General features: G+C 36.8%; 2 protein-coding genes across 17 annotated transcripts in view; one reads left to right on the top strand and one right to left on the bottom strand.

Moving 5' to 3' along the window:
- Positions 1 to 12,459, top strand: part of EEA1 (early endosome antigen 1) — a 345,249-nt gene extending 332,790 nt beyond the window's left edge. For 4 of the 14 annotated variants that reach the window (XM_049884047.1, XM_049884050.1, XM_049884048.1 and 1 more), the window contains 6 exons: positions 4,101 to 4,232; positions 5,211 to 5,396; positions 6,357 to 6,595; positions 6,883 to 7,003; positions 7,613 to 7,711; positions 8,636 to 12,458. In XM_049884047.1, the coding sequence (XP_049740004.1) occupies positions 4,101 to 4,232; positions 5,211 to 5,396; positions 6,357 to 6,595; positions 6,883 to 7,003; positions 7,613 to 7,711; positions 8,636 to 8,758 (900 nt within the window). In that variant the 3' untranslated portion in view covers positions 8,759 to 12,458. Of the gene's footprint in view, positions 1 to 4,100; positions 4,233 to 5,210; positions 5,397 to 6,356; positions 6,596 to 6,882; positions 7,004 to 7,612; positions 7,712 to 8,635 lie in introns of all 14 variants that reach the window. The other 10 variants (XM_049884056.1, XM_049884055.1, XM_049884053.1 and 7 more) reach the window with 5 other exon arrangements.
- Positions 12,460 to 14,237: 1,778 nt separating this feature from the next.
- PLEKHG7 (pleckstrin homology and RhoGEF domain containing G7) overlaps positions 14,238 to 26,008 on the bottom strand; it is a 74,335-nt gene continuing 62,564 nt past the window's right edge. For all 3 annotated transcript variants that reach the window (XM_049884057.1, XM_049884058.1, XM_049884059.1), the window contains 6 exons: positions 25,425 to 25,540; positions 24,982 to 25,075; positions 22,033 to 22,112; positions 19,233 to 19,386; positions 16,071 to 16,168; positions 14,238 to 15,111 (listed from right to left, as the gene is read on the bottom strand). In XM_049884057.1, coding sequence (XP_049740014.1) covers positions 15,004 to 15,111; positions 16,071 to 16,168; positions 19,233 to 19,386; positions 22,033 to 22,112; positions 24,982 to 25,075; positions 25,425 to 25,540 — 650 coding nt within the window. In that variant the 3' untranslated portion in view covers positions 14,238 to 15,003. The remainder of the gene's footprint in view (positions 15,112 to 16,070; positions 16,169 to 19,232; positions 19,387 to 22,032; positions 22,113 to 24,981; positions 25,076 to 25,424; positions 25,541 to 26,008) is intronic.

Genomic DNA, 26,008 nt, shown 5'->3' with positions numbered 1-26,008 from the left:
GTGCTGTTATTCTCAAGTGTACAATTTCTATAGTTCTTGATATATTCTAAATTGTGCAATTCCTGAAATTCTCTTTTATTAAGAAAACAATTTGAAATGTTTTTGTGGAGGTAGAGATGGTGAAACTGGAGTGAAATTCAAGATTTGTGCCTGAAGTTTAGAAAATGCTGACAGAACTATAATATAAAGCCCCCACCCATCTGTCAGTTTGTTGTACTGTGGGGGCTTGCATGTTACTGTGATGCTGGAAGCTGCGCCACCGGTATTCAAATACCAGCAGGGTCACCCGTGGTGGACAGATTTCAGCTGAGCTTCCAGACTAAGACGCACTAGAAAGAAGGACCTGGAAGGCTACTTCTGAAAAGAATTAGCCAGTGAAAACCTTATGAATAACAGCGGAACACTGTCTGATATAGTGCTGGAAGATGACTCCTCAGGTTGGAAGGTACCCAAAAGATGACTGAGGAAGAGCTGCCTCTCAAAGTAGTTGTTTTTGATAGGTGCGTTCGAGTCGGTTCCCACTCATAGCAACCCTATAGGACAGATTACAACTCTCCCATAAGGTTTCCAAGGAGTGGCTGATGGATTTGAACTGCCGACCTTTTGGTTAGCAGCCAAGCTCTTAACCACTGTGCCACCAGGGCTACCCTCAAAGTCGAGTCAACCTTAATCAAGTGGATGGAGTCGAACTTTCAGAACCTTACTTCGTCAGTGGAGCACGACTCAAAATGAGAAGCAGCAGCTGCAAACATCCATTAATTATCGGAACCTTGGAATGTACGAAGTATGAATTTAGGAAAATTGGAAATTGTCAAAAATGAAATGGAATGCGTAAACATTGATATCCTAGGCATTAGTGAGCTGAAATGGCCTGGTATTGGCCATTTTGAATTGGACAGTCATATGGTCTGCTATGCTGGGAATGACAACTTGAAGAGGACTGTTGTTGCATTCATCATCAAAAGGAACATTTCGAGATCTATCCTGAAGTACAGTGCCATCAGCAATAGGATAATATCCATATGCCTACAAGGAAGGCCAGTTAATACAACTATTATGCAAATTTATGTACCAACCACCAAAGCTAAAGATGAAGAAATTGAAGATTTTTACCAGCTTCTGCAGGTCTGAAATTGATTGAACATTCAGTCAGAATGCATTGATAATTACTGGTGATTGGACTTCGAAAGTTAGAAACAAAGGAGGATTTGTAGTTGGAAAATATGGCCTTGGTAATAGAAATGATGCCAGAGATTGCATGATAGAATTTTGCAAGACCAAGAGCTTCTTCATTGCAAATACCATTTTTTCACCAACATAAATGATGACTATACACGTGGACCTCACCGAATGGAATACACAGGAATCAGATCAACTATATCTGTGGAAAGAGACGATGAAAAAGCTCAATATCATCAGTCAGAATAAGGCCAGGGCTGACTGTAGAACAGACCATCAATTGCTCACATGCAAGTTCAAGATGAAGCTGAAGAAAATTAAAATAAGTCCATGAGAGCCAAAGTAGGACCTTGAGTATATTCTGCCTGAATTTAGAGACCATCTTAAAAATAGATCTGATGCATTGAAAACTAATGACTGAAGACCAGACGAGTTGTGGAATGACAGCAAGGACATCATACTTAAAGAAAGCAAGGGGTCATTAAAAAGACAAGAAAGAAAGAAAAGATGAAAATGGATGTCAGAAGAGACTCTGAAACTTGCTCTTGAATGTCAGCTAGCTAAAGCAAATAGAAGAAGTCATGAAGTAAGAGAGCTGAACAGAAGATTTCAAAGGGCGGCTCAAGAAGACAAAATAAAGTCTTATAATGACATGTGCAAAGTCCTGAGTTAGAAAATTGAAAGAGAAAAACACATCCTACATTTCTCAAGCTGAAAGAACTGAAGAGAAAAATCAAACCTCAAGTTACAATATTGAAGGATTTTACTAGGCAAATATTCAGTGGCACAGGAAGCATCAAAAATAGATGGAAGAAGTACCCAGAGTCACTATACCAAAAAGAATTGGTTGATGTTCAGCCATTTAAGGAGCTGGCATATGATCAGGAACCAATGGTACTGAAGGAAGAGTTCCAAGCTACACTGAAGGCATTGGTGAAAAACACCAGGAATTGACAGAATACCAATCAAGATGTTTCATCAAACGGATATAGCACTATAAGTGCTCACTTATCTATGCCAGGAAATTTAGAAGACAGCTATCTGGCCAACTGACTGGAGGAGATTCATATTTATGGCTTTTCCCAAGAAAGATGATCCAACTGAATGCGGACATTATCGAATAATATCATTGATATCACATGCAAGCAAAATTTTGCTAAAGAGCGTTCAAAAGCAGCTGCAGCAGTATATCGACAGGGAACTGCTAGAAATTCAGGCTCGATTCAGAAGAGGACGTGGAACCAGGAATATCATTGCTGATGTCAGATGGATTCTTGCTGAAAGCAGAGAATACCAGAAAGATGTTTACCTGTGCTTCACTGACTATGCAAAGGCATTTGACTATGTGGATCATAACAAATTATTGGTAATATTGTGAAGAATGGGAATTCCAGAACACTTAATTGTGCTCACAAGGTAACTTGTACTTAGACCAGGTGGTAGTCTTTCAAACAGAACAAGGGATACTGCATGGTTTAAAGTCAAGAAAGGTGTGTTTCATGGTTACATTTTTTCACCATACTTATTCAGTCTGTATGCTGAGCAAAGTAATCCAAGAACATGGACTGTATGAAGAAGAATGGGGCATCATGATTGGAAGAAGACTCATTAACAACTTGTGATATGCAGATGACACAACCTTGCTTGCTGAAAGTGGAGAGGACTTGAGGTACTTACTGATGAAGATATAGACCCTAGCCTTCGGTATGGATTACACGTCAGCATAAAGAAAACAAAAATCCTCACAATTGGATCAATAAGCAACATCATGATAAAAGGAGAAAAGATTGAAGTTGTCAAGGATTTCATTTTACTTGGATCCACAGTCAACACCCATGGAAGCAGCAGTCAAGAGGCTTAGGTAGGGTATCAATTGAAAAGGTGCATTGCATTGGGCAAATCTGCTGCAAAAGACCTCTTTAAAGTGTGAAAAGCAAAGATGTCACCTTGGAGACTTAGGTGTGTCTGACCCAAGCCACGGTGTTTTCATTAGCCTCGTGTGCATGGGAAAGCTGGACAATGAATAAGAAAGACTGAAGAAGAATTTTTTTGAAGAAGAATTGATGCCTTTGAATTATGGTGTTGGTGAAGAATATTGAATATACCATGGACTGCCAAAAGAACAAACCAGTCTGTCTTGGAAGAGGTACAGCCAAAATGCCCCGTAGAAGCAAGGATGGTGAGACAGTGTTTTACATACTTTGGACATGTTATTAGGAGGGACCAGTCCCTGGAAAAAGGGCATCATGCTTGGTAAAGTATAGGGTCAGCAGAAAAGGGGAAGACCCTCAATGAGATGAATTGACACAGTGACTACAACAGTGGGCTTAAGCATGACAACTGTTGGTTATGCAAGGGTGGCGCAGGACCAGGCAGTGTTTTATTTTGTTGTGCTTAGGGTTGCTGTGAGTCGCAACCAACTCGATGGCACCTAACAACAACAAAGTAATTTATAGGAGTTTAATTGTAAGGACTTTGGATTAGATAGAAGGTTTTTTAGCTTTGGCTCAACCTCTGCTTAAATTATTTCAGTTCTCTAAACCTCTGTTCCTTTGCCTGTAAAATGGGAATAAAAATCTGATAATAAATGAGGTAATACGTAATGCTCTAACTAGGTGCCTGGTATAAAGAGAATATTGATAAAAATACTAATAAGAATAACAGTGGTTGCTATGGCTAACTTTTGTAACATCCTTACTCTGGCTGGGCAGTATTCAGTTTTACAGTATTAACTGTAACTATTTAATCTGCATAATAATCTTATTGTTGTTGACATTGTACAAATAATGAAACAGAGGCAAGAGAGGTTAATTTGCTCAAGTTAACTTAGATGGAAAGGGGCAGAGCCAGGGTCATAAATGTTTTTATTAATCTTCAGTTAAGTATTTGCTTTTAAATTATTTTAAATCATTTTTCTACAGTCACTAATAGAAAAAGAACTGGTAAATGAAAAATCTAAATTGGTGGAGATAGAGGAAATTAAGTGTAGACAAGAAAAAGAAATTGCTAAGCTGAGTGAAGAACTTAAGTCTCACAAGCAAGAAAGCATAAAGGTATGTTAAGAGAATATTTGTTCTTTTATATTGTCTTCTTGGTGTTCAAGTAAAAAAAAAAGAGAGAGAGAGAGAGAATCTACTGTATACCAGGTGCATTATTTTACCATTTTTGCAAACATTCTTGCCAGAACAATCTCGTGTTGTATAGTATCAGTACATACTGGAACTATATTACTTTGGTTTTTAGATTACTGAATAAATCAAAGTAACCCTAAGAGTTTAGATTTTGTTGAGATGGTAATCAAGAGAGATACTGATTTGGAAAATTTTGCTTGTAGAGAGTAAACTTCAAAATATACAAGAGTTTAGAAATAAGATTTTAAGGAATTCTGTTTTTTTGCAATTATTTTTCTTCCTAAAAGCCTGGAATGATCCCTTATTTTGAACATTTTACCTGTCAGAAGCATAGGTAGGGTGTCAATTGAAAGCTAATTGTCTATCATTTGCTTTGTAAAATATTATTCATTTTCTAAGTGAAAGGTTAAATTCTCTCCTGAGAACTCTCATGATAATATCCTGTGTGTCGATCAGTAGACTTACCATTTGGCTTGTAATTGATTATCTCTGTGTCATTCTGTTCCTCCATACTGTGACTTCCTGGAAGCAGGGACTGTATATAATTCATCCTGTGTTACATCCTCAGACCCTAGCACAGTGTGTGATGCCTGAATGGTGACAAATAAGTGCAAGCTAAGTGAGGGACGGGAACATAGGGGATAGAGATTGTTAACAGAATTTAATCACAGCATAAGTGTGCCAGCTATCACCTGAATTTAAATGACTGTTGAGCAGGAAGGGAGCAGTCTTGCGTGTTTTTAACCAATTGTTTGAAATACCAAACTTCAAAAATCTTTTAAGAGAAGTGCCTGAAATTCATGTTACAACTCTTGTTGTGATAAATCACATAAATTTCAGCTACATTTTAAACTGTTTAATATTAAGGATGATTTACTTTTGGCCTTACTTTTTTAACAGGAAGTAACAAGTCTCAAGGATGCCAAACAACTTTTGATTCAGCAGAAATTAGAGCTTCAGGGAAAAGTAGACACCCTGAAGACTACTCTTGAACAGGAGAAGAAAAACCAGCAAGTGCTGAAAGAGCAGGTGAAAAAGGAAGAAGATGAGCTGAAGAAAGAATTCGCTGAGAAGGAAGCCAAACTGGTCAGTGGGTAGTGATGGGAAATGCATCTTATAATAGAGCTTATAATAGAGCTCTGAGTGAAAGGGGATTTTTCTCCTTAAAAGGTTGAAATGCTCACCTGGCATTTTAGGTTTTGATTAAGAGAACTAATTAAGGAGATCTAATTTTTTTTTAATTTGTTTACTTAGCTGACATGTGATTGGAAGTATTTTACTCTAATTAGATTTTAGTTTATGTGAGTGAAAATCAGAGTAAAACATAACTCAGAAAAAACATTTTTTAGTGTCAAAACCCAAAACAAACAAAAACAAAAAAAACCCACAGCTGTATAGATTGAAGTAAATGGAATGAATGCTAATCCTTTTAAACTCATTTGTTTGGTCAAAGATGATAAAGGGGAACGGAAACGTCAGTTTGGCATTACGATGACCAAAGTCTGCTTTTCCTTCCCTGAGTTGTGCATGCCAAATGGGAAGCATCTGGCTTTCCTCTGTTGAATTACATCCAAATATTCCCAGATAACTTGACCTCTAAATGTTTTAGTTGAAGAGTTAGTTTCAAGTTCAAACTGTGATTTGAAGGGTTTGTATTATTTTTTGGCAGGTTGATAGAGACAAAAGGATGCATGTGGAGTTGGGAGACATAAGGAAATGCCAGCTTTGTTTCCAGGGTGCCTTGCTATCCCTAAACATGTGTGTCTTCCCTTGCTCGGGTGGGAAAAAGAAAAATCTCAAACTGCTTCACTTTAGCTTGACATTTTAAGAGGCTCGCTAACCATCACTCAGCATTGTATTCTCTGAGCCAGCTCAAATTACACAGATGTTTGTGGAATCAGTTTTATTAGTGTATAATCAGATATGTTCTTCTACCTCCTTTCCTGAAGAAGTAATGTTACTTATGTTGCCAATATTTTAAATTCAGTAAATAAATTTATTTTACACTACTTTTCTAAGATTTTTCCCCATTTTTTATTTTCTCAGCGTTCTGAAATAAAAGAAAAAGAAGTGGGAATCAAGAAGCATGAAGAAAATGAAGCTAAACTTACCATGCAGATTACTGCATTAAATGAAAATTTAGGCACTGTAAAGAAGGAGTGGCAGTCTAGTCAACGGAGAGTTAGTGAACTTGAGAAGCAAACAGATGACCTACGGGGTGAAATTGCGGTATTAGAAGCAACAGTGCAGAACAATCAAGATGAAAGGCGAGCACTACTAGAAAGGTGATTGATGCCTAGTGAAATTAATTTATTTCCAGTGTAAGTGACAAAAAAAGATTGTCATAGTGCACGTTTTTCTTCAAAGTTTTAACATAGAAGAAACTTGAGAAAAGTGCCTAGCTCCTGCAGTGTATTTAAGTTGCCATTTAAAATCTAACCCTTAAAACAATCAGATAGTTTAAATTACTGTATTGTATTTAAAGTTCCTAAAGTAGTCCATTATCTATAGTCTAGATGGGTCTTTTGTAATTAAAAAAAAAAATTAATTATCTCTTTCCAATCTATTCCAGATGTCTTAAAGGCGAAGGTGAAATAGAAAAGCTTCAGACCAAAGTAGTAGAATTGCAAAGAAAGCTGGATAATACAACTGCAGCAGTGCAGGAGCTGGGCAGAGAAAATCAGTCCCTTCAGGTGAGTCACTATGTGATGTGGGACAGTTTCTTAGTTTAGAATTTACCTCTTAGTAAAAAGCATATTTTCAATCTTTTTTTTTTATACCATATAATTAATAAATCCTAATAAATAAATTGCTACTGTCTGTCAGTACTGTGTTACCAGTAATTAAATAGAAAAGATAAAAGACTTATCTGAGAGACCCAGGCATATTTAGAGAGCATGCCATTCATGAATTATCAGAGAGCATGCCATTCATGAATTATCAGTACTGGACAAAAATTAAAAAATTTCAGACTGTTAAAGAATGTATGAGTCCATATGTGTTAAAGAAATGGTCAGAGTCTGCGCTCAGTGTCCTGAGGGTAGGTGGAAAATCACCAATGGTTAGAAGTCACCAATGCCTTTGAGGAATAAAAGCTGGTTTACTTTTATTTTGTCATTCGGGCTTAGGAACGTAGCTACTTTTGGTAGTGGAATTTCTGATTTTTAAAATTTTATTCCATGTTGCATATAATAAAAATATTTATAAAACTCTGGAACCAAATTAGAAATGTTCTGTTATCCTTTAAAACATTGAATGTTATGATGTATTGAAACATGTTTTTCGTTTTGTTTTTTAAATAGATCAAACATACACAAGCGTTGAATAGAAAGTGGGCTGAAGACAATGAAGTACAAAACTGTATGGCGTGTGGGAAAGGCTTTTCAGTAACTGTGAGACGGGTAAATGATTTTGTTCATCTAGCTGTGTTTCTGCATTTTATTCATCAGTGACAATGAGTGTTTTCACCATCAAAATAGCCCTGCATATCACAGATTTTAAAAAGTTTCCATTTATTGGTAGATTTTTAAATTTACCACTATATATATTAATTAAGAGGAAACCCTGGTGGCGTAGTGGTTAAGAACTACGGCTGCTAACCAAAGGGTCAGCAGTTGGAATCTACCACGTGCTCCTTGGAAACTCTATGGGGCAGTTCTACTCTGTCCTGTAGGGTCGCTGTGAGTCGGATTCAACTCGACGGCAGTGGGGTTTTTGGTATATTAATTAAACTTCATGCAATCTATTTTCCGGTTAGTTTTTGTGTTTGAGTTTTACAGTCTTAAATTCAGGCATTGCCTTACTACTGAATCACCCTGTGGAGCAATCATTTTCTGAACCAGTGCTCCAGTATGAAACTTATCATGTTTCAGCCATAATTTGAAAGGGAGGAAAAACAGATTGAAAAAAAAAAAAGGTATTCTAAATAATACTGTCATGTGATGATTCCAGTTTGCATCCTACTGAAGGCATTTTTGCTAGAACATTTTGGGGGCAAGGAATAGTCTTTTTATCTGCTGGGGGTACTTTATTAACCACACTTAAAGAAATGCCTCCTAGGGTTCTTTTGAGAAATCGGTGATATAATCCATATAATATATTTAGCATAGTGTCTGATAAATAGGAAGTATTCAATAAATTTTAGCTATCTTTATTTTAATATCACTCAGGGATTAAATGAACATATTGAAGTAGTATATTATTAAATAATACACCAATTACTTGAAAGTTAATATATCTTCACAGTGTAGTTTGCATTCATGTAGTCTTATGAAGTTTCCTCTGTAGTTTTTATGCTTGAATGCTTTAATTTTTGTCATTTACAGCATCACTGCAGACAGTGTGGAAATATCTTCTGTGCTGAGTGTTCAGCCAAAAATGCCTTAACTCCTTCTTCCAAGAAGCCTGTTCGTGTCTGTGATGCATGTTTCAATGACTTGCAAGGATAATGGGTTATCACAACATCAAAGTCATATTACACTAACATTAGATTTTTAATAAATGCACTTAATAGAGTACTTGGACTACTATTTGATTTGGACAGTGGTTGCAATACTAGACCAAATTAGAATTCGTATATTTTGAAATGTTATCAATATCAAGTAAAACTCTTCTATTTTTGTGAGACTTGGGTTTATCTTTCATTATTTTTTTCCATTTGACCCCTGGGACAGCTTTCATGCCAAGTTTAGAATTAGCCAATGAAATGTAAATAAACTTTGGACAGAAAATAGCAATGTATTTTTTTAAATATTATTTCATTGTTCACAAGTAACATGAATATGATTGCATAGTTTACTTCTTTCTCCCAAAGTTAAGGTACAAAAATGTACTTAAATGATGTTGTCACTTGTGTTTTTGTTGCACAGTAACGCATTATTATATAAAATATTCTCTTTGTGAAGTCATGCACAGAAATAGAAAACTTTCTAACATTTTTCTTACGTATAAGTCCATAGATCAGTTGCACTGTCACGTTGGAAATTTACTACTTGAGTATTTGAAACAGTTTATTTTAAAATATTTTAAAATGGAATTCATCAACCATGAATTCAAACATGGTTTTTGTTTTAACAGTACAGGTTAAATTCTCTTAGATGGATTTTATGAAAACCTCTATAAAATCAATTTACTTACTTTTTGGCTATCCTGGGGTTGTATTTTAAAGATTAGAGTTAATTTTTCTTTTTCTTTTTGTCTTTTTCTATCTCACTTTTAAACCCCCTCATACTTTCTATTATGAATCCTACAACGCTTCCCACCTTCATCGCTAATTGGGGGATGAATAATAGACATTGTATAATGGTCCTATTCTTTGTTTCTTTTAAGAAAGAAGTCTTTTGAGGTTAGCTTTCATATTGTAACTTCATTTGGTCTCTCCAGCTTCTTCAGGAATCTCGGTTTGCTTTTTAAAGGATCTGTTTTTTTCTTCAATTTGGTTTAACCTTCCCAAGCATAGCTCAGCTTCACTATAATTGTTTTATAAATCTGCATCTTCTAGTAACTGATACTGCTACAGTCTTATCTGTAAAAACAAAATAAAAAAATAGCAAGGAGACATTCAATATTCTACTTTGTATTTTCTTATCTATTAGGGAAGAATTTTTAAAAGTTGTAAAACTGACTTAAATTTAAATTTATCCAGAATTTGGAGCTTCATATCAACTAGGAGATCTTTTTACTTTGCAAAAATAATGCTGTGAAATTACCTTGAAGTGACAGCTGGACAGGAAAGTGTCGCCAAAAATAAATGTATTCAGGAATCCCGAAGTTAATTATGAAAACTGAAATAGCCTAAACGCCATAAGGATACTGATTAGCCTATTTGTATGTGGAATAATGGCATTGAACTTTAATTTATTATAGTCTCATTAATTTGCAAAATTGGAGAGAGTCAGCATTAATGCTGTTTATTACTCTGTTTAGAGAAGAAATACAACATCACACATTTGTTTAGTGCAGTCATTTGCTAACAATAACAGAGGATAGGAGTTAATATTTCATTTACAATAAATAGTTTGTAATACGTGCTTGTTTTCTAATACCATGCTGAATTAAAATTTATAATGTTTATACTATGTCTGTGACATACATAAACTAAAAGAGATTGCCATATATTCATTTAATTATTAAAAAAAAAAAAACTTAAGTAAACCTTGTTGTCGATAGTTATTAAGGATGCTGATTGAGTCCCTGGGCTTAGACAAATGTATATCCTTAAGCATAAACAACGAAGAAATACAATGACTTTATATTATACAAGTTGTATAATATAAACTGAGCTAAAATTATTTATGAATTTTCATATACTTCCAAATCCTTCCAAATAGTCTTAATTCTACACTTTTACGTATAAGTAACTTAATGAATGTGTTGGAAAAACACAGACATTTACAGTTCCACTGTTTTTGCTTCTTTTTAAAACTAATAAAACTTCGTAATAATCCCTGAGAATATTTGTTTGCTTCATCTTCTGTAATTAAATGCACTGACGGCCTTCTCCCTGCCCACCACCACCTCCTTTCCCCCACCTACATATTCAGAAAAAATTGTGGAGGCCAACGAAGGAAACTGTACATTTGAGTGATTTACTAGTTCTCATCTAACTAATCTCATTTCATAGATCCTGAATAATTTGCCACGGGCTACTATCTTGGTACTATTACAAGTGGAATCTAACATTTTTGCAATCAACTCTCATAAACTGAAGGTGTTCTGGAAGCAAAACTTAAAGGGTTTTATTTTTATTTCTTTTCAATTAAAAAGTCATCTTCTCTGAGTCTTTATTGGCTGTACCTTTTAGGTGTCTGTTGGTACCATTATTTTGTCAGTGAGTTAGAGCTGGTGTGCGCAGGGCCCCAGCTCTTGGCTCTGATGCAAAGCCAGTTGGCCTCATGTGTTAGCAAATCCCAAATCCCCTCACTGAAAAGTGAGTTAAAATTGAGTCTTGCTGGGTTAGTGTACAATAAACTATACCTACGGAATTTTTAAAATAGAAAGATGGCAAAGCTGCTGGTAGAGGATTTGTTCATTTTTTAAGAAAAAAGGGAAACAAACACAGAACCTCAATGTAGTATACAAATAATATTGTGTTCATCTACCTCTTAATGTGGAATTAGCTAGTTTAATATTTTCCTCACAGTAATGCTAAATAGCAACTGCCAAATTTGTTAGTTTCCCATCTCTCTTAAAAAGCCTTTATGATTATTTATATAATGTCTAGAATTTTAGAGGCAATTTTTTTTAACCTTGCATTTGCATAAAAATGTTCGGATTTTAAGTGGAGAGCAAATTATGATCATATATTTTGATATTCATGACCTATTTGACTGCAGCAGTTTTTTGTTAAATGCACTTTGGCTGTAAAACCACGGATGATTTGATCCATAAGATTTAAATGTGCCATCAATTTAGTATTCGTAGACATGAACTTGATGAATGGTATTCTGTAATTATAATGTGCCACACATTATTGCGTCTTAATTGCCCTTTGCCTGAATCTTAATGATCAATTTGTTATTGTTGCAGATGTGAATATTGTGCATAAATGTACTGAATTTATGTATAATTGTACAAAATAGAATTGGAAATAGCGAAGTTCTTTCTGTGTAGAAGTAATGACTTTCTTGTAACACAATGCAGTTATGTATATGACATTCTATACTTGAACTGGATCATACATTCATAATTTCTGTGAATACTTTTGCATGAATATTTTCTCATTTAGTTTTTGGATTCATTATTTGTATTGTGTTTATTACTTGTGATCATGTAGTTGTGCCTTATTTTGTGAGAGAGTTTAGCTCAGTCAATACTGTAATTTCTAAACTCAGTGATTGGAAAGGTTATTGATTGTAAATACACTGATAAATTACATGGCTCAGTGTTGAAACCTGTACAAAGAACAATGGAAGGATCTTTATTGAATTGTTGCTTTTTTTTATATGTTAAAGATGATATTAAAAAATATTTCTTTCCAGTAGATGTAGTCTGTGATTATAAATTATTTTGTCTATTTAAAAAAGAGAACAAGATATTAGCCATTTTGCATTAATTTATTTACAAAATATTGGAACCTTGCGCTTGGATATAGACAGTGGCGATATTCAACATGCTGTGCAACTTAGAATAGTAATCATTTTAAAAGTCGATGATTTCAGGGGAAATTGTGAATGCCATTTTGCTTGAGACATCACCTTTTCTTTCCATTCATTATTGTATAGAATTAACAAAACTAAAATATTAAAAAAAAATTAATGCCTTCTTTCATTGTCTAAGTTTAATACCCAGGTGCCCATTTAAAGATCATTTTATAAGGGCTCAGTGTATCATTTGTTTTCTGCTGTGTTCCCCTCCCCCCCATTTCAGTCTCATATGCTTCCCTCTGAAGAGGATAATGTGTATGTCTTCAAACACTGAATATGTAATTTATTAGATATGCTATTCTATGAGCTTTATAGAATTTCAATTTATATATATTCATAAGCTGTTTTACATACTTTGTTAATTTAGTCTTTCCTTTTTAGGGGGTTTAAGGAGGAAACTAGTCCTTTATACAGATAAATATGTGGTTTCTGTACTCATGGGAGGAAACCCTGGTGGTATGGTGGTTAAGTGCTACAGCTGCTAACCAAGAGGTCAGCAGTTCGATTCCGCCAGGTGCTCCTTGGAAACTCTATGGCGCAGTTCTACTCTGTTCTATAGGGTCGCTGTGAGTCGGAATCGACTCGACGGCAGTGGGTTTGGATTTTTTTTTTTTTGTAGGTACTCATGGGACTAAAGGTATCTTGAGTGATCACCCAGGCCTAATCCATTCTTCTCCTCTGAGATCAGTTTATACCTAAAAATCTCTGATGGATGATTGTTATTATCTTTCCAAAGATTTTTTGTAGCCTGACATTTTTTCTTAAATGATCTCTTGCATAAATCTATATTGTCTGACCCTGGATACAACCTCTTTCGGTTCAGTCTCATCCGGATCCCATTTCTAGGTTCACACTTGAAATCTGTTCTACTTCTTTACCTTTTTTTCCTCATTTATTCTTAGCCATTAACAATAGTTATTGCTTTCCAAAGTTTCCTTACTCCTAATAAGTGTCTGCCATTGTTATAAAGAGACTGTGGCTGTGGCCCTCCATTCTAATAGTGCTGGCTGCCCCTTTTACAAGAGCCTTGCTATCGCACTTGACAGCCCTGCCTTGTTTGCATGGTGAAATTTGTATTTTCCTCAGATAATTACTGTGCTTATGACTCCCCCAAACTTTATCCCCTCTATCCCATTTTCCAATTTAAAGAGATCAGTTAAGATATCATTTGTCTTGCAGCCAAATCGGATAAATGCACTACTTCTGTTTTGGAAATTGCAAAAGGTACCTACCCTGCCTAGAACTGAAGGCTGTGAACTTCCATTTTATAGGATCTGACCCTAATAGTTATTTGCTTATATGCAGTTAATAGTATATGTCCCTCCCTGATAATATTATTAGTCAAGCTGCCTTCATAAAAATTTTAATGATTTTTTCAAATCCTGCCAAGTAAGATTAAAAGCAACTACACTGTGCTAAAGTACACGGACACACACACAAAAACACTCAAAACCAGGAAGTATTTTTACGGCAGACGCCATCCTTCATCTAAAAATGAGGTTAAGAGAAATATACCTTATTGGAAAATCTTCCACGTAAAAAGTGTTAGCTGGTGAAATTGGAACAGACGCTTGTTGTTTCTTTCCTTAAATAAAATAGTAAATTTCATTTTTGGGCTTTTTTTGCTTCCAAGTTAGAGTACTATACCTGAGATAAATGAACTCTTGGATGACAGGAATTAAAAAAAAAAAAAAAAAAACCCGCTGTTTAAGTATAGGAATTATTTATTGCTTACTATATTAAAAGGGGGTGGAGGGGGCATTGGTGGTTAAGTGGTAGAATTCTTGCCTTCCATGCAAGAGACTCAGGTTTAATTCCTGGCCAACGCGCCTCATGGGCAGCCACCATCTGTCAGTGGAGGTTTAAGTGTACCTATGTTTCTGAACAGGTTTCAGCAGAGCTTCCAGACTAAGATGGACTAGGAGGAAAGGCCTGGTGATCTACTTCTGAAATCAGTCAATTAAAACCCTATGGATCGCAATGGTCTGATCCTGGACAGCAGCTAACAACAGTAATAATATTAAAAGAGCAATCAAGCTTTGTATTAAAGGAATTATTATGTTTGAGGTAGGACTATAAAGCATTAAGACTGACTACCAAGCCATATTGGAAAATTGGTTTCATTATTTTGTAGATATACACAAAGAAAAATGCTAGAATTCATATTGGAAGCAAGCAAGCAGTGGACATTGTCTTCCTCCCAACACCCATTTATCAGATCATTCACCCTTTTACAAATTATAATAACGCCATGCTTCACTCACACCTCTTGGAAGCCTGACTGACACATTATAAGCTAGTCTGGATATGAGTATATACTTGCCAAGAAATCCCCCAGAGCTCAAATCTGTTGTGGTCATTAATCCTGTGTACTGAGGATTTTCTTAACTCAAATTCTCAAATTCTGGAACTCCTTTCTAATGCCCATTTCCTTCTAGCTCATCACTAGGTAAGTGTTGCAAAAGCTTGGATGAGAGAGTACTTTAAGCCCTAATACCTAAAAAGGTATGTGACAGCTTGTTTTAAGTCTGTAAATGTGTTTTAGATCCTTAAATTTCAGAAGATTCTGCAGGCAATGTGAAAAGAGATATTTTCTTGGTTTCCAGACTCTTCATAAAGCAAGAGATTGCTGCTGTTATTTGTGTCATCCATGTTTTCTGGAAAGAAAGAATAGAGAGAGAGACTGATTAGAATAAGCTGACAATTTCTCACATATTTGGGTTAGTATTTTCCATTATATTTACTGGTTCTTTAAAACTGAATACTAATGAAATATTTGCACACATTTCCCATTTTCTTACATCAAACACAACATAAATTAATTACATGAAAATGCAAATGGATTAAATGAGTATTGTAGGTGAGTTGGATAAATAGGAGTAATCAAGGAACCATAATAATCAATGATGACTAATTAGAAAAATAAGTACAAGAATATAAAATGGAATTCCTTGAATTTCCATTTTGTGTGCAAATAGAAGTTCTTAGTGGTATAATTTGAAAAACAGACTTTGATGACGGTGATCCAGGAAATTAAGTCCTTAAGAATAATGTAGTAGTGTATCTTCTGTGTGGCCACATTGTTGCTTTGATGAAAGCCAACCAAGGGAAAGATAAAAATGGAAACTACTAAGATAGAGAAACCAGAGTCAGAAGGGCAGCAGCTCTGTCAAATCAATAGCTATAAAGACAGTGGTATATTTTCAAAGGCTAAAGACATGGTCATTATTGCAGCCTGCCCTTCACTTAAGTTGATATCACATTATTTGTATACTTGGACTTGGGAATTTGATTAGAGCATCTTAAAAATTAATCATGCAATCCAAAGCGGTTCTTCCCCCCTCTCCCACTGAAACTGCTTAGCTCAGAGGCAGGCAACTTGGGCTTCCGAGGCAGGAGAAAGTAGACGGCTGCAAGTGAGGAAATGATGAGCTCTGAGATTTCTGAGCACTACATGGACTGGATGTTCCCCCTGCCTCCTCCCACTGTCTGCCCTTCCCAAAGCAGGTAGGAGGGATACACACTTGCCATTTGCCTTTACTTAAGAGGTTTCAGGTAAGATTTTTCCTTGCATACACTCTGAAGAATCAAAGACTTCCAAAGGTAAAATACGTACTTTGATGTTTTCCGTTTGGGCTTGTAATAAGAATGCTGCTATACACTGTCGATATCTGTTTTCATGTTGTATAAGAAAAGCATTTCTCAGCCCAAGGACTAGAAAAAGATATTACAGAGACAAAAGGCAACTCGTTTAATATGGAATCCAAACAGTGTCTTCTCAATACAGAACCTGGTTTATTTTTAATGAGGCAAGAGGTTTACATAGATTACCAAAAACAAAAATAAACTTTTGATTCCTAGGCCAAGACTCCTCTGCATCCAAATAGAGCCACTTAAAAATGAAAACCCTTTCTTCCTTAGTGAAAGATTTCTGCGCTTGATGAAATGCAATTATGGCTTAAGTGATGGAAAATGGGCTCATTATAGAAGAAGCTAATCATATTAAGTGGAAATATTTGTGGGGCAAAAAAAAAATTATAAAATATGTAAAACAAGGTAATTGTTTCTTTTTTGTCACTCGCCACTTCTTTTAAAATGATACGTTCTTGTATGTAAAGGGGTGTCACATCACAGCGATCTACAAACCAATTAAGATGTGGCAAAAATGTAAACCCACTTGAATGCGTCACAGCAGGCTAAGAAAAACTGAAAAATGGACTCAGATAAATTCAGCATCTACCAAACTGAGATGTGAAACAAAACAAAACAAAACAACTGTGCCGGCATGGTTTCTGTGTTTGTAAAAGAAACAGACTGTCAGTCCTGTCATTCCCTAGCTGGTGTCTTAAAAAATGGCAGAAGATACTGGGAGAGCAGATTCCTTTTTTTTTTTTAATGCAGCAGGAGCTCTTAAAATGAAAGGTTGTTCTTGAATTATTAATACAACACAGGGAATACAATTCTGTAACCTCTACATTCTTCTGCAGTTGATTTATATGGAGAAACAAAACAGGATTGTCTCCTGGCCATGCCAAGTACTACAGAGAGTGCGAAGAGAGCAGCTGGTTTTTATCCTTGGCTGGTCATTAAACTCATGCTTGTCCATTGCCATTATTTTTATTTGTCAAGGTCTGTGAATTTAACCAGACTCAGCCAAGGCAGGTTAGGACTCGTTTTGGAATTGTGAATGCAAGACTTTTATCTTCTTAACTCCACTATCACAGATTATACACTTAGCATTCTAAACAACGTAATTCCTAAATGATACTACAACAAATGAAGCCTGTTAAGGTCATGAAATTCTGTCCCACTTCTCTGGGGTTAGGGACATTCAGCTTACTAAAATGGCTTTCTGGAAAAACAATCTGGCTATGTTTGTTTCGTGCCCTGATTTTTCTCCTTATAAATTACCTGTAGCAAAGTGAGGCTTTAAAGATCAGGTTGTTGTTCTTGGCTGGTTTTTAAAATCCATTTCCTCAAAAACTGTAGTTCTGCTGTTCAAAGCATACCTCGTCTGTTTTGTTTGTGATATGGGGATATGGGATGGATTAGCAAAAGGACCTGCTATGGCTTTGCCTGTAAAATATATATAGTAAGGCATGAATAGCTCTTTTCCCCCTGACATTCTAGTAAAACAATTGACACCATTTACTGAGCACTTACTAGGTAGGTACTGGACACTACGCAATGTTTTTTTTTTTCCTCATTTTGTGTCATTTAAATCACACAGCAACTCTGTAAGCCAGCTAATTCTCACTTTACAAATGAGGAAAAACAGACTTAGATTAATTTGCCCAAGGTCACAGAGTTTATCAATGACATGGCCAGGATTTGAAACTAGGTCTTTGTCACTCCAAAATTCAATCTTGGCCTCATGCATTGTGTCTGAACAGTCAAAATGATAGACCAGAGTAATTAGAAAAAAAACCACCAAAACCAGGAAGGGCAGTTACAAATCAGGTACTTAAAAAAAAAAAAAAAAAAGAGTGGAACTATAGTTTTAAAAAATATTGTTTTCACTAAAAAAAGGAAGGTGGGAGGGGTGGGGTGGAATATGCACCTCCCCACATAATCCAGTGATGTCAGATTTCCTATAATGTCTAGGTCTTAAAGCTGGCAGGGCTGTGGCCCTCAGCCCAAGACTCTTCAGCTCTTTCCTATGGGAGTTATGACATCTACTTCCCCTCAAGTTTATTTATTATGACAGAATCTTTACACTCACTTTATTGAAGGAATAAATGCCTATCATAAGAGTCCTTCCACCATAATATTTTTCTCCAGGAAAAACTAAACAAAATGGCAGTGGATTTCTGGAATACCAGCAGGTACTGACTTCTGGAACCTACCTACTAGTTTCTGGACCCCCATACTGAATCTCTGCTCTGGATGCAGACTTCCCCCCAGTGGAGCCCTTCTGCTCTGGAGGAGAAACTCCATCAGTTCGTGAGTTAGCACATGTAAAGCATTTAAATATATAACTTAGTTTTATAGCATAACTATGTAAGTGTTTGCTATTATTATTCATTTGTATATTCATTTAGGCATTTGCTCTTTAATGTTGGCATACTATGTATACCTACACGTGCATACATATATTTACAGATTTACTTCTGGCATATTTCTGTAGAGCAAGTGTAATAAAATATCTTACACTTGCATAGCATGCCATGGTTTACCAGTACTTTAACAAATAACAACAATGCTAATAATGGTAGTACAGTACAGTAGCAATAATAATAGCTATCATTTATTGAGTGCTTTACATGCATTGGAACCCTGGTAGCGTAGTGGTTAAGAGCTTGGCTGCTAACCATAAAAGGTTGGCAGTTCGAATCCACCAGCTGCTCCTTGGAAACCCAATGAACAGTTCTACTCTGTCCTATAGGGTTGCTGTGATTCGGAATTGACTCGGTGGCAGTGGGTTGTTTTTTTTTTTTTAATATTTATGCATTATTTCATTTAATTCTCACATCAACACACTGAAGCTGATATTATTATCCCTAGTTAATCAAGAGGACTGTGTGGCTCTGAACATTTAAATATCTTGCCTGAGGTCACACAGTTAGCAGGTAGCAGAGCTGGGTCATCCCAGCAATGAATACCAAGTGCAATGCTCCCTCCATAACTAATTCACAGAGTGAATGAAATAGTACCACATAGGCACCCCATATTGTGTTTTATGAAGACTTAAATGGGATTCATGTGCTGCCACCCAAAAGGCCAATATAAAACCCTGTGATGAAAATAGATGAACCAAATGACAAAAGTAGACACATACCTGACACGTGGAGGGGATCGATATTTTTGACTACCAATCTATCTAGTGGGATGGGTTGATCGACTACTGTACACGAACCACCCTCTTTTATTACTGTTTGCAGCTCAGCAGTAAGTGAAGGACACATTAATCCAGCGTCAGAGTTCCCAGATTTCTGAAATTAAATAGGAAAATAATGCAGTAAATAGGCAATAAATCTTGGTGCACTTATCTAAAGTGCATATTTAAGCAAACAGGTTATAGAGACAACCTGGATCTTGAAAAACATTTTCGCTAAACACAGCGATTTAAAGCAAAATGTTTCTGATCTCCAAGTTCAATTACCTTAATAAAGAACGACTGACATCCATAACTGGGAAACATTTAATTCACTGTCACATCCTTGGAAAGATCTTCATTTAGAGTGTCTTCACCACTTGATAGTATTGAGTTACATGAATGAGAATGGGAAGCCTTATTTTGGCCAACTCTGTGTATGGAATCTAATCCTGCACTTTGGATTCCACGCTCTAGGATTTGTAAATCATGGGAATTGTTTTATAAAGTGCTGAATTTTTTGTAAAGGGTATAAAAGATTAATGATTTGCATGATATATATTGAACACCTTTTTAAAGAGTTGAAAAGTGAAGAGATCACCCTGAAGACTAAGGTGCACCTGACCCAAGCCATGGTATGTTCAATCACATCATATGCATGTGAAAGCTGGACAATGAATAGGGAAGACTGAAGAAGAATTGACACCTTTGAATTGTGGTGTTGGCAAAGAACATTGAATATACCATGGACTGCCAAAAGAACGAACAGATCTGTCTTGGAAGAAGTACAAACAGAATACTCCTTAGAAGCAAGGATGGCGAGACTGCGTCTTACATACTTTGGACATGTTGTCAGGAGGGATCAGTCCCTGGAGAAGATCATCATGCTTGGCAGAGTACAGGGTCAGCGGAAAAGAGGAAGACCCTCAACGAGATGGATTGACAAAGTGGCTGCGACAGTGGGCTTAAGCATAAACAAGGATTGTAGGGATGGCCCAGGACTGGGCAGTGTTTCATTCTGTGGTACATAGGGTCTCTACGAGTCAGAATCGACTCAACGGCACCCAACAACAACAACAACAACATATTGAACACCAAATAGTAAAGAGGAATGTAAAACTGATAACATTCCTTATTTTGGAATCAAGTTGTGAAGCCTGAAACCAAAATATTACTTTTTGATATGGTTTATACAGACTGCCATTAACTCTTGTTCTCTGATCTGTGTCACTATTTGAAGTGAAGGTAGGCTGTGCTAGTGTTAAGATTTTTGAAGGGAGTAGAGATTTTTCAGAGTTTAGCTTGTTGAGACATGCTGGTCTGGGAAGCTTAAAATAGGTGGTCATACAAATTTTGAAACTATGGCTCTTAATTTTCCCCCACTTCCTACCCAAGCTCAGATCAGCTATCCATAGATTAATGAATGGATGTCTGTTTTATTGCTTAAGGATCCTTGAATTATTTAGTTCAACTAATCAACATGTCATTTAGAAGCTTAGCTTATTAAAAAATATGAGATATCTAGTCTCCTGATTTTAACATCATCTGCATAAGGTTAATCATTTGATACAGAAGTGAGTGGAATAAAATAGCATTAGCTATCTCTGATGGTCTGAGACTTATTGCTGCTCCTCCTCTTACCTCACAGGGCATGTGTCTGAGCACCCGAGAGGGGCCTTCCTTCCTGACACCACTCACACACACCATTCAGGGAACAGATGGTCAAACAGATTAGACAGAAAGTCTTGGGTGGACCATGACCAGTGACTTAATGGGTAGTAAAAATAACAACATAAATAATAACAATAACCAGTTATAATTAAATAATGTAAAAAATTCCTATTCTCTGAAGAGATTTTATGGCTGTAGTTCCAAGTTAGGGGGTCAGTGGTGGTTCAGAGGTAGTTTCTCGCTTTCCAGGCAGACAACTCTGGTCTGATTCCTGACCAATGTACCTCATATGCAGTCACCACCTGTCCATCCAGAGGCTCGTGTGTTGCTATGGTGCTGAACAAGTTTCAGCAGAGCTTTCAGACTAAGACTAGGAAGAAAGGCCTGGTGATGTAGTTCCAAAATCAGCCAGTGAAAACCCTATGGATCACACAACAGTCTGATGTGCAGCTGATGATGTAGATGGTGCAGGCCTGGGCAGCATTTTGTTCTGTTTTGTGTGGGGTTGCACTGAGTTGGGGAACAACTTGAGAGCACCTAATGCCCTCAGCTGACTAATTTTGTGATGCCAACTATTGACTGTGTTTGGCTTCTGCAGTTCTTATATAGCTGACACTGAAAAATCAGGGCTCCATCCCAGCCTCATCCCCCAAGTCATCATTTCTCAGGAATGATGTGCGCTTTCAAATTGAAATGAGTGGTGGATGCCACCTGTTGGCAACGGCAGCAGACAGTTTAGAGGTGTGTCTCAGTCTGGTAGCTTTGGTCATAGTGGCCAATTTGGAAGAGGAAAAAGCCAGTATGGACAAAATGTGTTTTGTCTTCTTTTGCTCAGGCCAGTCAGGCATAAAGTCCTGTGGCTTCTGGGATCTGCCTTGGAAGTATTACAAACTAAGTCTTTCTAAAATGCCCACTTCCTTAGACTTCCTTAAGAAATGTAATTTGCTCTTTAAATTTCAGTTGCTGTTGTTTATAGCTATATAATGTAAAAATTCAATGGTTTTTAATGTATAAGATATATAAGAATTTACACATTTGAGGTATAAGAATCTTTTGTATTTTAAATACAACTTATTTAGAAATAGCGTTTTACCTTCTTGTTGCGCTTAGTTTTTGTGACTAAGAGGAAATCATCAAATAGAAACAGATAAACATCCAGGAATCTTGTGCTTTCTGAGGAAAGAAAGAAAAAGTGAAATAGGTGCTTGAGATAGTAAGAAGGTTTTGTTTTTAGTCAAAGAATCCCTTAGTAAAAAGCAGAGTACGGATTACGGTCCAGGCTTGCAGCTAAGGCCCTCTAGTCTCTGGGTCAGACAGCTGGGTTAATGTTAAATTGGTTTCTTCCTAAGATAGAGACTTAATCTGAACACAAGCTTCCAGCTTTAAAGACACTGTGTTTGTGATGCATTTCATGTGGATCTAAGATAACTCGAACGGCATTCGTAATGGTTTCAACTAAGCATAGGAGAAATCCATTAACTAATTGAACTCGCAGCATTTTTGCTGCTGGATGCATCTGGATGGTGATGGCAAAGGTACACATTACAAGATAAAAGGCATTTTGTCATTCAAACTACTTCTCAAGTTTTCAATGTATGTATACGTGTGGAAGTATTCTCCATGTGTTTTTTTTATTGATGACCCTTTCTGATATTGCTTTTGATAGTTACTTAAGGAAAAGAGGCTTTTCTACTTTTTCCTGAGAAGATATTTCAGAATTTATGCCAAATCAAATATTACAATAAGCTATCCCACTTCCTATTTTACTCTATCCCTCAGAAATCAGAAAAAGAAATGGGTAAATTTAGTGGATTTCAGAGGAAGAGGCAGTTCAAGTAGATGTAGGGAAACCCAGTAAATGCTTTATCCTATTTATTATCCATCCATTCATTCATTTATATTATTCTAAAAGTTCTTTACCACATACTTTTACTCCTGAAAGCTAGGTGGCTAAGGCTAAATGAATAAAAATGAAATATTTAAGATTCATTTCTGCCTCCTCCACTTCTTAAAGTGTACAAGAAATGACCTCTGCCATTTACTAGCCAGGTAACCTTGAGCAAGGTACAGACCCTGCCCAAGCCTTGATTCCTCACCTATAACATTGGATTAAACGTACCTTTGCTGCCTAACTCACTTCAAGGAGATAATATGTGATTAAGCACTTTGATGTAAAACACTGGCCATGTCTGTCCTCTGTTGCAGGTGAGGATTATGTCCCAGCCTGCTATCTAGCACTATACTAAAATACAGGAGTCCTTGGGTGGTGCAAATGGTTAATGCCTTTGGGTGCTAAGCAAAAGGCTGGAGGTTCAAGTCCAGCCAAAGGCACATTACAACAAAGGCCTGGCGATCTACTTCCAACAAATCAGCCATTGAAAACCTTACGAAGCACAATTCTGCTCTGACACACGTGGGGTTGCCATGAGTCGGAATCAACCCAGTGGCAACTAGCTTTACCTACCATAGCGTGGATTCTTGGTAAATGTGTATCGAGTAAGGAATTGCTCCACAACAGCTTCCCACCAGATCTCACCCTACCAAAAATAGTTAACCTCACATCCAACAGGGCTTCACACACAGTAGGTACCCAATCAAGATTTGTGCATAAATAAACAAACAAATAAATAAATAAATGCAGGCCTCTCTGATAATCACACCATTTATTGAGCTCTTTATTGTTCGAGATACTTTTCCAAGCTCTTATACATCTATTAGCCCCTTTAATCCTCACAACAAAGAGAGGGAAAGAGAAGCTTGGAGGGGTAGCTGTAACTGGCCCAGGGTTACGTAGGCAGACAAGGCTGAGCCAGAATGAATTGGCAGCCGGCTGCCAGGGCTCACCATCCTAATGACTCTGCTGTAAGCCCATTCTCTTAGGTGGCTTCTGCCTCCAAGCCTTTTTTCCTGCTGTCCTCTTCATGTGGGATGTCCTCCCTCCTGTTCTTCCACTGACCCCCCACCCTTTCTACCCCTCAAAGCCCATCTCCAGTCCCATGTATCCCATGAAGACTGTCCTGGGTAGCCCAGCCTCACAGAGATTCTTTTATGAACATACGCTGCAGGTCTTGGGTGTCAATGGTGGTTCAGTAGTAGAATTCTTGCCTTCCGTGCAGGAGACCCAGGTTTGATTCCCAGCCAATGAGCCTCATGCACAGCCACCACCCATCTGTCAGTGGGGGCTTGTGTGTTGCTATGATGCTAAATAGGTTTCAGCAGAGCTTCCAGACTTAGACTAGGAAGAAAGGCCTGGAGGAGGTCTACTTAAGAAAATCAGCCAGTGGAAACCCTATGGATGACAACGGTCTAATCCTCAGCTGATCATGGGAATGTTGCAGGACTGGGCAATGTTTTGTTCCATTGTGCACGGGGTTGCCATGAGTCCGGGGCCAACTCAATGGCAGCAACTACATAAAAATTTGCAGATCTTACTGTTATGGCAGTGCTTAATATTTGTTTTGCTTTTTTCCCCAACTATTTTGTTTCTGCCATTATTTTTATATCCCCCATTGGTATCTACCTACACAACATGGTATGGCATATAGTAGCTTCTCGATAAACCCTTAATAGTTGATTGCCCAGCTCAATGGAAAAAGTTAAATGATGATGGTGATGGTGATGATGATGATGATGATAGCAACTGACACTGATTTAGCGCTTACTGTATTAGGGTCACTATGAGTCAGAATCAAGCTGATGGCAGTGGGTTTGGGTTTTTTGTATTCGAGACTTTGGGCTAAGCTATTTTATTTCATTTATGTATGTTATTTCATTTAACAATAATCCTGTGAGATAGATATTGTCATCCCTACTTTACAGAGAGAAAATAGAAGGCACTTGGCTAGTTATGTTGTGAAGTCAACTTAGTTGATGCCGGAGTTGGTATGACTCCAGAGGGTGCTCTCTGAATCACATCTTCCATCACCTTGGACATAGGCAAACACAGTTTCTCTTACCCTTCAATTAGGAACAACTGAACCAGCTATCATTACAGTTGCAAAGTAGAGAAGATGTTAGGTTTCTAAAAGAAGTTGTTATTTACCTGCAAGACTTAATTTTCCCTCATAGATTAGGTGTCTGCTGGTTGGTGACAAGATGTTTTCTGCCATGTGTTCTTTAAAAATGTGTTTCAAGCACTTGCAAAAGAAGGGAGAAAAATCAAATAGAGATGTTATTAGTGACTGGAAGAGAACACAAACAAGGAGTTTGGGCAATGGAGTCTGTCTAGAAAGCTCAAAATATTTGGAAATGCCAGTAGATGGTCAGCCTTGAAAGACTGGAAATAGCTCTCAGAAGGATACCCCAAGAATGGCATGATGACGTCAGCCTCCCGCATAAAATGCTGTGTGGATAAAGGCTTTATTGCTCAAAAAGCTAGATTTATTTTTCAAGTGGACAGCTGGGGACTCTCTAGGACTATTGTATTTTCACCTGAAAGCCTAAACTTCTGGAAAGGGACATAAGTCCTGACTGATCCTTTTGTACCTCTGGAATGAAAAACCTTTTATCTCTATCCCAAAGCGGAGGCCACACTATAATCTCCTGTAGATGTCTAAGTGTTTGGAAATTGTCAAGCCACTTCACTTTTCCTTCAAGATCCCCTGAAAGACAAGAAACAGCCAGTATATTTTTAAATTCATATGACATCCCACTGCCGTCAAGTCGAATATGACATAGCATTATAAATTTTATAACCAAGATCCACAGTAATCATTTAGAGACAGCCGCTGCCACTGAAGCCAAACTGTATTTTAGGTTCATTTAACATATTACTTGCTATTTAAACATCCAAAACAACTCACTAATTTGAAATCACCCTTTTGCAGAGAAGAATGAAGCTTAACTAATTTAATTCAGTCAGTTGGAAATGTATTGTGCATTTTTAATTCAATAGTACCAACAAAGTCCTTTGCAGTTTTCTCTTATTTCCTACACCTTACAGCCTTATAGAAGAAAGGAAAAAATTTTGGGTTAGAGGGAAAAAAAAAATATTGGACTAACAAGGACAAATATACCTTTTTGTCTTAGTTATAAAACATACATTTGCTTCATAATAAGGATGATCATTT

The sequence above is a fragment of the Elephas maximus genome, chromosome 4, assembly GCF_024166365.1.
Source record: "Elephas maximus indicus isolate mEleMax1 chromosome 4, mEleMax1 primary haplotype, whole genome shotgun sequence".
NCBI classification, from domain to species: domain Eukaryota; kingdom Metazoa; phylum Chordata; class Mammalia; order Proboscidea; family Elephantidae; genus Elephas; species Elephas maximus.
Note: the sequence above shows the minus strand (reverse complement) of the source record. Positions and strands in the feature narration are given on the sequence as shown.